This window comes from Scyliorhinus canicula, chromosome 13, assembly GCF_902713615.1.
Source record: "Scyliorhinus canicula chromosome 13, sScyCan1.1, whole genome shotgun sequence".
NCBI lineage: Eukaryota > Metazoa > Chordata > Chondrichthyes > Carcharhiniformes > Scyliorhinidae > Scyliorhinus > Scyliorhinus canicula.
The window spans coordinates 11,742,336-11,756,739 of record NC_052158.1 but is presented as its reverse complement, the minus strand read 5'-3'; the positions used below and the strand labels follow the sequence as shown (position 1 = coordinate 11,756,739).

The 14,404-nt window shown below is 51.0% G+C and overlaps 1 protein-coding gene across 1 annotated transcript in view; it reads left to right on the top strand.

The window, feature by feature from the left end:
- The first annotated feature begins 218 nt into the window (after positions 1 to 218).
- LOC119976483 overlaps positions 219 to 14,404 on the top strand; it is a 59,189-nt gene continuing 45,003 nt past the window's right edge. The window contains 5 exon segments of the mRNA XM_038817021.1: positions 219 to 850; positions 941 to 1,036; positions 1,130 to 1,363; positions 2,780 to 2,802; positions 3,994 to 4,109. Coding sequence (XP_038672949.1) covers positions 440 to 850; positions 941 to 1,036; positions 1,130 to 1,363; positions 2,780 to 2,802; positions 3,994 to 4,109 — 880 coding nt within the window. The 5' untranslated portion in view covers positions 219 to 439.

Sequence of the window (14,404 nt, the reverse complement as noted above, 5' to 3'; positions counted from 1 at the left end):
AGAGGCTTTTTATTCGGCAGCGAGTACAGACTGGAGACATGGGCAATGCAACATCGATCACGCCCATCTGCGCCTCCCCCCTCCTTCCCTCGCTTTCTCCCTCCCTCTCCCTCCCTCTCTCGCTCTCCTTCCCTCCCTCTCTCCCCCTCTCTTTCTCCCTCCCTCCCTCTTTCTCTCTCTCCTTCCCTCTCTCTCTCCCCCTCCCCACCCCTCCCTCTCTCTCTCTCCCCTGTCAACATTCTCTGCAGCCCAACCCGCCCCTGAACTGCGCGAGGATTAATCAACTCGTGTGAAAGTCGAGATCACAGAGAGCAGTTTGTGATGTTTATCTTGAGTATTGCAGCGAAGTTCATCAGCAATTGGCGGAACTGAAGATGTTGAGGAATGCAGGAATACCCAAAGCTAAACCGGTTTGAATCAGGAAGTGCTGAGTGTGAACATGGCTCTCAGACAGCAGGTCCAGAGTTTGACCGAGGAGACAATTTGTCCAATTTGTCTCGATTTCTTCACTGATCCGGTAACACTGGGTTGTGGACACAACTTCTGCCGCTCCTGCATCTCCCAGTGTTGGGAAAAGAAGGAGATAAACTCCTGCCCGGAATGTAGAGAGGAGTTTCCAGAAAGAAACCTCAGGATAAATCGGGCCTTGGGGAACCTGGCCGTGAAAACTCGAAAATTAAAGCTGAACCCGAAAGAGAAGGAAAGTAAACTTCACTGTGAGAAACATCAGGAAGAACTGAAGCTGTTTTGTGAAACTGACAAGAAATTGATCTGTTTGATTTGTAGAGATTCGCGGGAACACAGAGAGCACCGCTTTCTGCCGATTAAGGAAGCTGCTGAAATCTACAAGGTAAAAGGGGAAACGTTTTATAAACGATACGTTTTATCACATTTTTATGGTCTAATACTTTCATTCTGTGATTTCCTCTCCCAATCCCAGGATCAGCTGAAATCTTCCTTAGATTCTCTCACAGAGAAGAAATCGGCGGTTCTACAAACGGAACAGAAACAGAAAGGGAAGATTTCTGAAGTTAGGGTAAGGTCTCCCTGTGCTGATTTTCTGGGATCCCGGTTAGTTTTGTTCCCTTTATCGCGGGACATTAATTATGTTTCACATTTCATTTGGTAGGAACAGTCGAGCAGTCTGCAGACCCACATCACATCCGAGTTCAGTAAAATGCACCAGATTCTCACTGAGAAAGAGCAGCGTTTACTCAGAGACCTCAGGGAAGAAGAGGAGAGGATTCTGGAACCAATGGAGAAAAACCTTCGAGAGATTCAGGAGAATTTAAATTCTATTGAGGAGAAACTCTCCAAGTTGCAGAAACAGATGGAGCAAAAAGACGAGCTGATATTTCTGAAGGTGAGGGAATATATTGCGGGTCAGTTCAGTGAAACTTCACAGTCACAAAAGAACTTAATTGTCACATTTTTATTGTCACGTGTACTGAAGTACAGTGAAAAGTGTTTTTCTGAGGCCAAGGGAACGTACACAGTACGTACATAGTAGACAAAAAGTATAACCAACAGAGTCCATTGACAAATGGTACATGGACAAACTGATTGGTTACAGTGTGGAATAAGGGACCAAGCAAAGCAAATACATGAGCAAGAGCAGCATTGGGCATTGTGAATAATGTTCTTACAGGTAACAGTTCAGTCAAAGGGGGAGTCGTTGAAGAGTCTAGTAGCTGTGGGGAAGAACTGTTCCTATGTGCGTGTCTTCAGACTTGCCTGATGGAAGGGTTTGGAAGAAGGCAATGCCTGGGTGGGATGGGTCTCTGATAATGCTGTCTGCCTTCCTGAGGCAGTGGGAGGTGTAGACAGAATCAATGTGGGGATGGCAAGCTTGTGTGATGCATTGGGCTGAGTTCTCCACACTCTACAGTTTGTTGCGATCTTGGACCGAGCAGTTCCCATACCAAGCTGTAATGCAGCCGGATAGAATGCTCTCTGTGGCACATCTGTAGAGGTTTGTGAGAATCGATACAGACATGCCGAATTTCTTTTGCACCCGTAGAAAGTAGATACACTGTTGGGCTTTCTTGACTGTTGCATCAATGTGAGTGGATCAGGACAGACTGTTGGTGATGGTGACCCCCAGGAACTTAAATCTATCGGCCATCTCCATTTCGAAGCCATTGATACAGACGGGAGTGTGAGTGTGAGTCGTGCTATGCTTCCTGAAGTCACAGTTCCTTGGCCTTTCCGATATTTAGGGAGAGGTTGTTTTCGGTATACCATGCCAGCAAGTGTTTCATCTCCCTTAGATAGTCTGATTCATCGTTGTTTGAGATATGGCCCACCAGAGATAACTGATGATAATTGTGTAATAGGTATAGAATTTACTGACAGAAGAGAAGCAGAATTGAAGTGAAATTGTTTCCCTTCCTGAACTGTTCTGTTGGGAACTAACGGTTTCCACACTGTCTGCAGATTCCCGGGAATACCTGTAACCTCCTGAGGATGAATTTTCTAGATCTTTGTTTTGTCCAAATTTAATTTTCACCTGGAACTTCCATTGTAATCCAGTTCCAGTTCCATGTTGTGAGTGTGTGGGTGTGTCTGGTACGGTGTGTGAGAGTCACTGTGTCTGTGAGCGGGACTGATGCTCAGTTCCAGTTTATTTGACTCTCCACAATCTTCCTTCCAAAATCCATCACTTTCCACTTCCGTGTGAAATCTCATCTGCTCTGAGTCTGCTCATTTCACCAGCCTGTCTAACTCCTCCTGAAATCTGTTACTGTCATCCTCACTGTTCCTCATTCATTTCTTTCAGGAGGAAGCTTGTCGGAAGAGAAGGTAGGACATGTTCTTCACTGAAACTCTGCAGAGTTTGCTTTTAAAAAGCCTCAGAATTGTGTTCTTATTTTTTATTATTTACTGAAACTCTGCAGTTTGGTAAATTAACTCAGTAAAGTGTTCTTATGGATTTATTTCTTGGTGTTGTCACAACTTCAAATGGTTGTCCGTCGGGCCATGAAAACTCGGCGTATAGTTCACGGATGAGTCTTTTATAAGAACTATCTTTATGGTCGTGATTAAACACTGTTAGATTTTCTTACAAAACTGTTGTACAATATTGAAGAAATGACAAGATGTCAGGTAAATAATACAACCTGGTTCCCAGGCTGGAGGTGATCACTTGCCTGATGTTGGCTGTTAGTGTCTGTGACGTTCCGACTGACCCTGAGAGCCGCACGGTCCATGTATCCAAGGAGTGGGTCATCCATGTCCCTGCATGGAGCCTGAGCAACCCGAGAAAGTCAGACGTTAAAGGATGAACGGGTTTTATTCCATAATATAAACTGGCTCTGTGTCATTAACAACCACAACAGCAAAGACTTGTATTTATTTAGCACCTTTAATGTCATCTAACATCTAAAGGAGGTTCACAGGAGCGTTAAAAAGCAGAAATTGACAGAGACACAGAAGGAAATATTAACCCGGATAACGGACGTGGATTTTAGAGAGAGTGATTGAGGAAGAAAGAGAGACAGAGAGACGGGGAGGATCAGGGAGGGAATTCGAGAGCTCAGGACCTCGGCAGCTGAAGGTCCAGCTCCCAATGGGAGAGTGACTAAAATCAGAGATATTCAAGATGCCAGTAGAGGAGAGCAGGATTCTCGGCGGGTTGGGGGATCAGTTATTAAGGGTTGAACATTAAGTTCCAGATGTTTTCAGCCTCTGTCTTTGTTCTGCAAACTTTGTTTGTGAAACAGCAAGTGGACAGGATAAATGTTTCTCTTCTACTGTGATTTGTGATATCCTGGTAACTAATCTGTTATCAGACTGTGAACCTTTTTCAGGACGTGGGGGTTTCCATTCTCTGCCTTTGAATTCCAAAGTTATCCCTTTCTCAGTTATAGGAACGTGATTAATATTTCACTTTGTACATTTTCTCTATCATCAAAAATGCTGAAAACGTGACCAATTACATACGTTGTAAAATCTTCTAACCGACAAATTTATTGCATCTTTTCTAACATACAGGATTAGTGATGAGGGTCACACGCTCTCAGTATCTGCTGCCGCCCTGTCTATCGGAAATTTCAAAGGCCCTTTACAGTACACAGCGTGGAGAGAAATGATAAACTCCATTAACCCCGGTAAAACTCTTCTATTCATTTTCCTGATTTTAAATCCAGTTGTGACGGGACTAAAGGGTCTCCTCGGTCCCAGATTAAATATTCACTTTGCCGGTTGTTAATCCTCGGGAGCCTCTCCATTCTCATATTTTACTCTCTGTGGGTTCCTCTGGGTGAGTGTCTGAAGCCATCAGCACCGTGTGTCAAAGCAGTGAAGGGATCTGTATAACCAGAGGAATAGAGCACCAATCTCAGGATGGGAAACCCAATTTGTAGAGGACACTGGACTGGTCCCTTCTGTCATTCTGGGGAATAATTTTTATCATCGTTTATCGGGAAGCATCCAGACATTAGAGAGCAAGTGTTAAACGGCAGAGAATCTGGTTGGTGGAATTGGACACCTTCATCAAGAGGAGGGGCTGCAGAAACTGTGAGTCTGCACTGGATAAGGGAGGGAGTGTGGTGATCTTATTGAAATGTTCAAGGTTCAAAACAGAAGGGAGAATGTAAAAATCCACAGGTTTAACACAGTCACAGAGTCCAGATCAAAGTAGGTATAGTTTTAAATCTAGAATAGGGAGTTTGGATTGAGTGAGGTTGATGTTTTGAGTGACTCCATTGATGGAGCAGGTAGTGAACCAGTGAAGCCGCTGCTCACTCTGTGAATTTGCTCAGAGGCCCAGTCCATTCTGAGGGCTGATCTTCAGAACAATATCACTGTCCACTTTCCCACGGGTTTGCAGTGTGGGAAGATGTTCTGTGGTTCCTGGGGAGGGGTCAGGAGCCATAGACGCGGAGGAGGCATTTGATTGGGTGGAGTGGCGGCACTTGTTCGCGGTTGTGGGAAGGTTTGGGTTTGGGCCGGGATTTGTGGTTTGGGTACGGTTGTTGAATGTGGCACCAAGGGCGAGGATAAAGATGAATGATATGAGTTCATAAAGCTTTGACCTACACAGGGGTATGAGGCAGGGGTGCCCGCTGTCGCCGCTGCTGTTTGCGCTGGCCATAGAGCCATTGGCGATGGCTCTCAGGGGGTCGGCAGAGTGCCGGGGGATTATGAGGGGACAGAGGGAGCATCAGGTGTCGCTCTGTGCCGATGACCTCTTGCTGTATGTTTTGGATCCGTTGGAGAATATGGAAAGGATTATGGACCTGCTGGTGAGGTTTGGAGTGTTCTCCGGGTGCAAGCTGAATGTCGGGAAAAGCGAGGTATTCCCGGTGCATGAGCTGGCACAGCGGGATAATTTAGGGGATGCCATTTACGGTAGCGAGGGATAGGTTTAGGTATTTTGGATTCAGGTAGCGAGGTAATGGACGGGGCTCCATAACAGGGACTTTAAAAAGTGGTGAAGGAGGTGAGGGATGATCTTAAGAGGTGGGATACACTGCACTTAACGTTGACAGGGAGGGTCCAAGTGGTGAAAATGCATATTCTGCTAAGGCTGTTGTTTATCTTTCAAACTCTCCCGATCTTTATATCAAATGTCTTTTTTTCGTAAAGTGGACACGATCATTTCTGACTTTGTATGGGCGGGGAAGGTGCCGAGGGTGGGGAGGACTTTGCTACAGAGGCAGAGGCAGCAGGGGGGCTTGGCGATGCCAAACTTGCTCCATTCAGGGCCTGGTTTAGCTCACTGAGCTAAATCGCTGGCTTTTGAAGCAGACCAAGCAGGCCAGCAGTACGGTTCGATTCCCGTACCGGCCTCGCCGGACAGGCGCCAGAATGTGGCGACTAGGGGCTTTTCACAGTAACTTCATTGAAGCCTACTCGTGACAATAAGCGATTTTCATTTCATTTTCAGTTATTATTTGGCAGCGAATGTGGACAAGGTGCGGTGGTGGTGGGAAGGAGAAGAGGTAGAGTGGGTTAGTGTTATGGGCCAGGGTTTAGAGAACTCCAAAGTGTAGCATGGAGTTCACCTGACCCACAACTTTTAATAGATTGTGGGATGGGGAGCACACGGCTCACTCTTCAGGTGCGATACAGCAGAAATGGAAAAGTAATTTTTTAAAGCAAAACAATGTTTATTCTATGAACTCAAGTTAACCTTTTTTAAACATACAGTGAACATCTTAGCAACCATTATTTCAAATACAATCCCTAAAGACTACAACACTAAGTAATCCTCTAAGCTTTCTTTTTGACATCCATACGACTTAAAACACCTTTTACCAGAAGCACATCAGGTTAAAGTCACTGCTGTTATTAGTTTTAAATCACCAGGATTGATTTACAGTCTTTAGATTACAGCGAGAGATTCATACACCTTTTGGCTGTGACTGCAGCTATCCAGCTCTGAAAATGACACTAAAACACACCCTGCAGCAAACAGCCTAAAACAAAAGTAAAAAGCTGCTAGACAGCCCAGCTCCACTCACTCTCTGACATCATTGCAGTAGTAAACACACATTTCTTAAAGGTTCTCTCACTACAGATATTTATATGCACATCCATTTATAAACACCCATTTCTTAAAGGTACTTTCACATGACAGTTAGGATGGAGGAGGAATCTTGTAAGGGATCTAGTTTGAGGGCAATGGTGATGGCAGCGATGCCAATGGCTCCGAGTAGGTATTCAGGGAGTATGGTGGTGCAGTCCATAGTGAAGATATGGAATCAGTTGAGAAGGCATTTTAGGGTGGAAGGGATGTTGGTGCTAACGCCGCTGTGCGAGGATCATGAGTTTGAGCCAGGACAGATGGATAGTGTATACAGGAGGTGGAGGGAAGTGGGACTGGTCAAGGTGAGGGATCTGTATTTGGAGGAAGGGTTGTCAGTCTAGAGGAGCTAAGGGAGAGAGTAGAGCTTCTGAGGGGGAGTGAGTTCAGGGATCTGCAGATTCGGGACTTTAGGCGAAAGGTCTGGAGGGGGTTTCCTCGGTTGCCGGGATAGAATCATAGAATCATAGAATTTACAGTGCAGAAGGAGGCCATTCAGCCCATCGAGTCTGCACCGGCTCTTGGAAAGAGCACCCTACCCAAGGTTAACACCTCCACCCTATCCCCATAACCCAGCAACCCCACCCAACACTAATGCCAATTTTGGACACTAAGGGCAATTTATCATGGCCAATCCACCTAACCTGCACATCTTTGGACTGTGGGAGGAAACCGGAGCACCCGGAGGAAACCCACGCAGACACGGGGAGGATGTGCAGACTCCACACAGACAGTGACCCAAGCCGGAATCGAACCTGGGACCCTGGAGCTGTGAAGCCATTGTGCTGTCCACAATGCTACCGTGCTGCCCAAACTTGATTGGGGTTTTTGAGGCGGTGACAAAGATGATTGTTGAGGGGGAGGGAGGTAGATGTTGTTGACATGGACTTCAGTAAAGCTTTTGACAAGGTGCCTCATGGCAGACTGGTACAAAAGGTGAAGTCACACGGGATCAGAGGTGAGGTGGTAAGATGGATACAGAACTGGCTGGGTCACAGAAGGCAAAGGGTAACAATGGGAAGGGTGTTTTTCTGAATGGAAGTTTGTGACTAGTGGTGTTCCACAGGGATCTGTATTTGGGCCTCTGTTGTTTGGAGGAAATTGTATCTGCTGCTTCTCATGTGCCAGGATGACCCTGATACAGTTCAAGCTGGTGCACAGGGTGCATATGACTCGGGTGAGAATGAGTGGGTTATTTCAGGGGGTAGCAGATGAGTGTGAGAGGTGTGGGCAGGGCCAGCGAATGATGAGCACGTGTTTTGGGGTTGCGAAAAATTGGGAAGATTCTGGGCGGGAGTGTTCATGGTTTTAGCCAGGATAGTGGAGGAGGAGGTGGACCCGGACCCTTTGGTGATGATATTTGGGTGTCTCAGATAAGCTGGAGCTCTTGGACAGGCGGAAGGTCATTGTCTTCGCCTTTGCCTCATTGATTGTATGGCAGGGAATTTTGCTAGAGTGGCGGTCGGCACCGCCCCCGGGGGTAGCGGCTTGTTTGGGTGACCTGCCATGAGACCCCCAAATATCGCCACCAAAGGGTCCGGGTCCGTCTCCTCCACTATCCTGCCTAAGACCGCGGACACTCCCGTCCCTGACAGACACCTTGAACATCCGTACTTGCAGACAACCGAGTTGGAGGGGAGGGGATGGTGCAGGGGGTGCTGGGGGGGAACATGGACGCGCAACATGAAATTGGTGACCTCAGAGGACATCAAGGAAGTCAAACGGGATTACAAAAAGGTGGATGCCTTTGAAACTCCTCTTTGAGGTCCTGGTGCCTGGGGGAGGAGTCAAGTGGAAAATCGAGATGTTGATTATCGTTAGAGGTGCTCAGAGGCTGAGAGAGGCAAAAGGAAATGTCCTGACTCGAGAAAAGCAAATAGAATCTGCTCCTGCTGCTGATGATCGGGGTCAATATCAAGGAGGGTCTCCAAGCGGTGAAGAGTCAGCGACTCGCTCTTTGCTGCAGAGGCTCCAAGATTATCATTCATTCCAGACTCTGCTCACGATTCATCTTTCACAAGTTACAGAGAGAGAGACAGAGAGAGAGACAGACAGAGATAGTGATAGAGAGAGAGAAAGAGAGACAGAGAGCGAGAGATTGAAAGAGAGAGAGTTTGTGAGAGAGACAGAGAGCTCTCTGATCAACAACCTGAAGGAAGAAGTCGGTTCAGTAACATCATTCCCCCCCCTCACTATCCTTTATCACAGAAATCTTACATCACACGAGAAAAAACACTAATTTGCGACGAGTTGACAAAAACCGCCAGCAACTTGAGAGGAAGTGACAGTTCATCAGGTCATTTGTGTTTGACTCTGTGAGACTGGATCAGTCCAGTGTGTGAGAGTTTGATTCTGACTGATAAGATTTTAGAATCTATGAGGAAAGGCTTCCTCACCTTCAGCTACAAGTGGAAGGGGACAGAGAGGAATTAGAAATTGCTGACATTTCACTGCTTAACATGGACGACGGCGCTGAGGACCCACAGCCCTGGGTCACTGTCCACGTGGAGTTTGCACATTCTCCCCGTATCTGCTGGGTTTCACCCCCACAAAGATGTGCAGGTTGTGGATTGGCCAAGGTAAATTGCCCCTTAATTGGAAAAAATAATTGGCTACTATAAAAAAATTTTTAAAAACATGGACAACAGAATTAAGTCCAAGATCATCAATCGAGTCAAGTCTGCTCTAGAGTTGGTGATCTACTTTGACCAGACCTCTGCTGTGTCCGGAAGGAAGATCTCTGATAGCCTTGTGCTCCTCAGGGATACAATCACCTATATGTAGGTCAGAATGTAGACACCTGCCCCATCAGCTTGGACCAGGAGAAGGCCTTTAACAGAATATCACACACCCACATGGTCAATATGCTCTCCAAAATGAAGTTTGAGGAGCAAATCTGCAAATGGATCCAACTGCTCTCTCCAAACAAAAATACCGCAATTTCAATCAATGTGTCAGAACTGAAAAGCTTTCCAGTTAAATCTGGAGTCAGACAGGGCTGTGTTCTCTCTCCGATCTTGTTCCTGTGCTGTCACCTCCTGTTAAATTCCAAATCAGATTTTTAAGCCCCATTTCAAAATCCCCAATCTCGATCCCTCTGTATTTATAATTGATCTCTGACCTTACATTCTTCTACAAAGTCTTCCAGAAATTATCACTTCTGAAATAAATGTCCAATTTTCCTGCACATGGATGTATGAACCACAGCAACCAGATTTTCATCCCGACCACAGCCGAACACTAAAAAAGTTCAACACCAACCAGGACAAAGCAGCCCGTTTGATCGCTACCCCTTCCGCAAACATGCACTCTCTCTAACAAGGACGAACAATGTCAGCCGTGTGTACCATCTACAAGATGCACAGCAGAAACTCACCAAGGCTTCTTTGGCAGCACTTTCCAAACCCACAACCGCTACCATCTAGGAGGACAAGAGCAGCAGATACCTGGACACACCACCACCTGGAAGTTCCCCTCTCAGCCACACACTGTGCTGACTTGGAAATATATCGCCATTCCTTCATTGTCACTGGGTCAAATCCTGGAACTCTCTCCCTAACAGCACTGTGGGTGTACCTACACCACATAGACTGCAGAGGTTTAAGAAAGTAACTCACCATCACTGTCTCCCACCCCTGCTTTCTCCCCACCCCCAGCCTATTTAGACCCTTCCCCTCTCCATTCCTCTATTCCTCTCCCCTTCTGCTCCCTAATTCTCTCTGCCCTCCTACTCATCCAGAAGTTGCTGCCAGCCACCTCCCCTTTCACTGCAGTTTTCTCTCTCACCTCCCATTCCTCTGCACTCTCTCCCCTCCATCTACACCCCTTCTGCCCACCACCCACAGCTCTCTCCTCGCCATCTCACACATGCTCTGCTCCCTGTACATCCTCTCTCCCACTGTCTTCCCTTCCCTCCCCTCCCAGCCCTCTCCCCATTCTGCTGTTCCACACCCCTTAATCCCACACTTTCTCCAACCCCTCCCACACACTGTTCCCCGCAATCTCCCTTCCTTCACTTCCAGCTTCCCTAACCATCTCTCCCTCCCCTCCAGCATATTCCCTGTCCCCTCTAGCTCACTCAATCCTCCCTCAGTCCATTCACACTCTACCCTACTCCAAAGTGATGTTCATCACAGAATTTACAGTGCAGAAGGAGGCCATTCACCCCATCGAGTCTGTACTGGCTCTTAGAAAGAACACCCAGGCTTCCACCCCATCCCCGAAACCCAGTAACCCAACTTAACCTTTTGGGCAATTTAGCCTGGCTAACCCACCTAACCTACACATCATTAGACTGTGGGAGGAAACCGGAGGACCCGGAGGAAACCCACACAGACACGGGGAGAAAGTGCATACACCACACAGACAGTCACTCGAGGTTGGAATTGAACCCGGGTCCCTGGAGCTGAGGCACCAGAGCCAACCACTGTGCCACCGTGCCACGTGTTGATAGTTCAGTTAGTAGATGGAGTATAATGTGGGAAAAGGCAGGAAGAATATCAAGACAAGGGTCTGGATTCCCCACTAATGGGGCTATCTCCTTTACGCTGGCGTTTCACTCTGGACTTTCCTTAAGAAAGTCCTGAACGATCCTCCTACCTGCAGGGGGCTGGCAGGACCCCGGAGTGCTCCTCGCAGCTCTGGCTGCGGACACTGGCCCCGCACGTCCGGTCGGGAGCCCTCGCATGGGCACGGCTGTGGCCTGCAGCAGCCGCCCAGTGGGACATGGCGGACTCGGACCGCGGAGTGGCACCAGAAATAAAGGCCCCCACCCCGCCCCGCCCCCCGAGATCGCGCTCGCCCGCGGATCCGTGACACACAATCTCTCCCCTGGCAATACATGAGGCCCCCCCACCAGGGTGGCCACGGACTGAGTCCGCAGCCGCCACCAGACGTTCCCGATGGCCAATATGTGGTTAGAACCACACCCTCAGGAGCTCGGCCAGTTCTTCATGGAGAATCGCGGGGGGGTGGGGGGATCCCCTGTCAATGGCCCCCGACTCACGCTACGTAGTTCGCGTGGGAGAGACTCCCAAGCGATTGCCCAGGGACCGGAGAATCGCGGGAGCGGCGCCGGTGCTGATTCCGGCATCAACGGCCATTCTCTGTCCCTGCGCCGATTGTGATTTTGGCGTGGAGGCTCGGAGAATCCCGCCCATGGGGTTGGATTCTCCGCAGCTCCGCTCCGAAACATCGGCCGGAAAATAGGCTCCGACGCCCAAACCGGCTTTGACGCTGGTTTGGGGCCGGACCTCCAAAATGACGGAATCGGAACCCGACGACCGATTCTCCGGGGTCTGAGCGATTCAGCGGCCTGGATGGGCCGAAGTCCCGACGGCGTGGTTCTAACCACTATAAAAAATCGCAATGCCGGCGTGCTGGCTGATACGGCGGTGGGAGGAGGTAGGAGTTGGCGTGGGGGGACTGCGAACTCCCGTAACGGACAGCGGCTGTGTTTTCTGTGGGGCGGAGGGGGCTCTGTCAGGGTTAGGGGGGGGGGGAGAGGAAGGCGGGGGACAGGCCGAGCAATTGGGGATCCCCGACATGACAGGGTGGTGCTCACACAACGGGCGCCATTACGGCGGCCATCTTGTTGCTCACCAACCCGGCCCCTGGGTGAATGCACCTGATCTATGGGTGGGAGTGGATATTCCAGGAACCCGGGACCCGTCTGGGTGGCAGCTGGTTGCTGGGGCCGGGCTGCCCTCCGACTGTCCGGCCCCTCGGCTGCTCCTACCTCCACCTGCTGTACCGGAGCGGCTGTGTGGTTCGCACCGGTAAGTGTCCCAGACGCCTCCTCACTAAAGAGCCCAGTCGAGGTGATGGTGGAGGATCTGGGAGATTGCAGTGACGGAAAATTCCTCATCGGACCCGAAGTCCGGGGTCTCCTGGGTTGTGGTTTCCTGACGCGTCTCGGCCAGAGGGCTGTTGTTACGGCTGCCCTCCCCGTCGGTGCTTAGGTCCCTGGGGGGGCACCGGCCCTGGCACTGGCTGGGGGCGGGGGGGCACCGGCCCTGGCACTGGCTGGGGGGGCACCAGCCCTGGCACTGGCTGGGGGGGAGGGGGCACCGGCCCTGGCACTGGCTGGGGGGGCACCAGCCCTGGAACTGGCTGGGGCGGGGGGGGCACCGGCCCTGGCACTGGCTGGGGGCGAGGGGGGGGCACCGGCTGGTCCGGGACCATCGCCGGCTGGTCCTGCAAGACACAAGACAGCATGTATGGTCAGACAGACGGACGGGAGTGAGGCATCAGGTAGTGAGTGGGTGGAGTGAGGGAGGTGGGGTCAGGGGATTGGGGTGAGGGGGTGGGGTTGGGGGGGTTGGAGTGAGGGGTTAGGGTGGGGTGAGGGGGGGGTGGGGGTGGGGTTGGGGTGAGGGGGTGGGGTGAGGGGGGTTGGAGTGAGGGGGTGGGGTGAGGGAAGTGTGGTGATGGGGGTTGGGGTGAGGGGGTGGGGTGAGGGAGGTGTGGTGAGGCGGCTGTGGGTAGGGGGTGAGGTGGGGTGGGTTGGGGAGAGGGCCGCATACACGTAGGGGGTTCTCACTTGGTGGCGCGCCTCCGACCTCCGCATCAGCAACCTCCCTCTCCTCCGGCCCGCCAACGTTGTCCCGGGCCCTCTGCTCGGGCACGGTGAGGGGACGCAGTTCTGGTCCTCTCCCCTCCGATCTTCTCCCGCTCCCGGCGGATTATGCGCAGCCTCGTCCTGGGCGGAAGGGGGGGGGGGGGGAGACAGAAACAGCAACATTGTCAGACGGTGCGACACATGCAGCCCAGGGGTTGTGTCTCTGATGGCATCAGTGCCCAGGGCACCCGGCCATTGCGGCTGGCATGGGTGGGTGCAGCCATGTGGGTCAAGGTGGGATGGCGACTGTCCCCCTGAGGGGTGTGGGTGGCGGGTCACATGTGTGTGGGGGTAGGGGGGTTGGTGCCAGGGGCACAGTGCTGGGTACTCACCCTGGCTGCCCTGAGGAGGTTGTGCAGCTTCTTCCTGTTCTGGTCTGCAGTCCGGGACACCACCCAGACGGCGCTGACGGCGTCTGCCACCTCCGCCGGACAATGGTACCTGTGACCCGGCCCGGGGTACAACACCAGCCTCCTCCCCTCCACGGCGTCCAGGAGGATGTCCAACTCGCTGTCCCTAAATCGTGGAGCTGCTCTGCTGGCGGCCATCTTGCCTGCAACGCTGTGTGTGTGTGTGTGTGTGTGTGTGTCTGTGTGTGTGTGTCTGTGTGTGTGTGTGTCTGTGTGTGTGTGTGGGTGTGTGTGTGTGTGTGTGTGGGTGTGTGTGGGGGGGGGGGGGTGTGTGGGGGGGAGAATGGTTATGAGCAGCCGCGGTGTATCGGCGGCCGCTCCCCGGGAGCTTCACGTTCCGCCCGTGCTAGCCCCTGTGGGCCGGTGAATAGCTCCACCTGGAGGCCCGTTGATGCCGTCATGAAACTCCACCGTTTTCACGACGGCGTCAACACTTAGCCTCAGTATCGGAGAATCCAGCCCAAAATATTAATTACATGGAGAGGGTGAGGAAATATATATTTCTGGAGATTGTCTTGTGTTGGGTTTAAGTGAGGAACACCTGTGGGAGGGACCTTTGAGTTGACTGGAGATTGTAACATTTAAGGTTCAGAATGTGCCGAGGGTTGACACATTCAGATCCTGTCTCAGGGCAGCAGGCTGAACCCTGACGGGGGGGTCACAGGTCAGAGGTCAGCTCAAGGGTCAGTGAACAACAGTTTGTGCTCAGTTGTGTTTAGTTTAAGGAGCTGGGAGCAGCAGTTGTTGGCAGCAGCTCAGCTGAGGAGCTGGGACTGTGGGACCGACAGGGCCAGGGGTGAGGGGATGGGGGAGGGAGATGGGGGGGGGGTGGATCCCGCAGTGCAA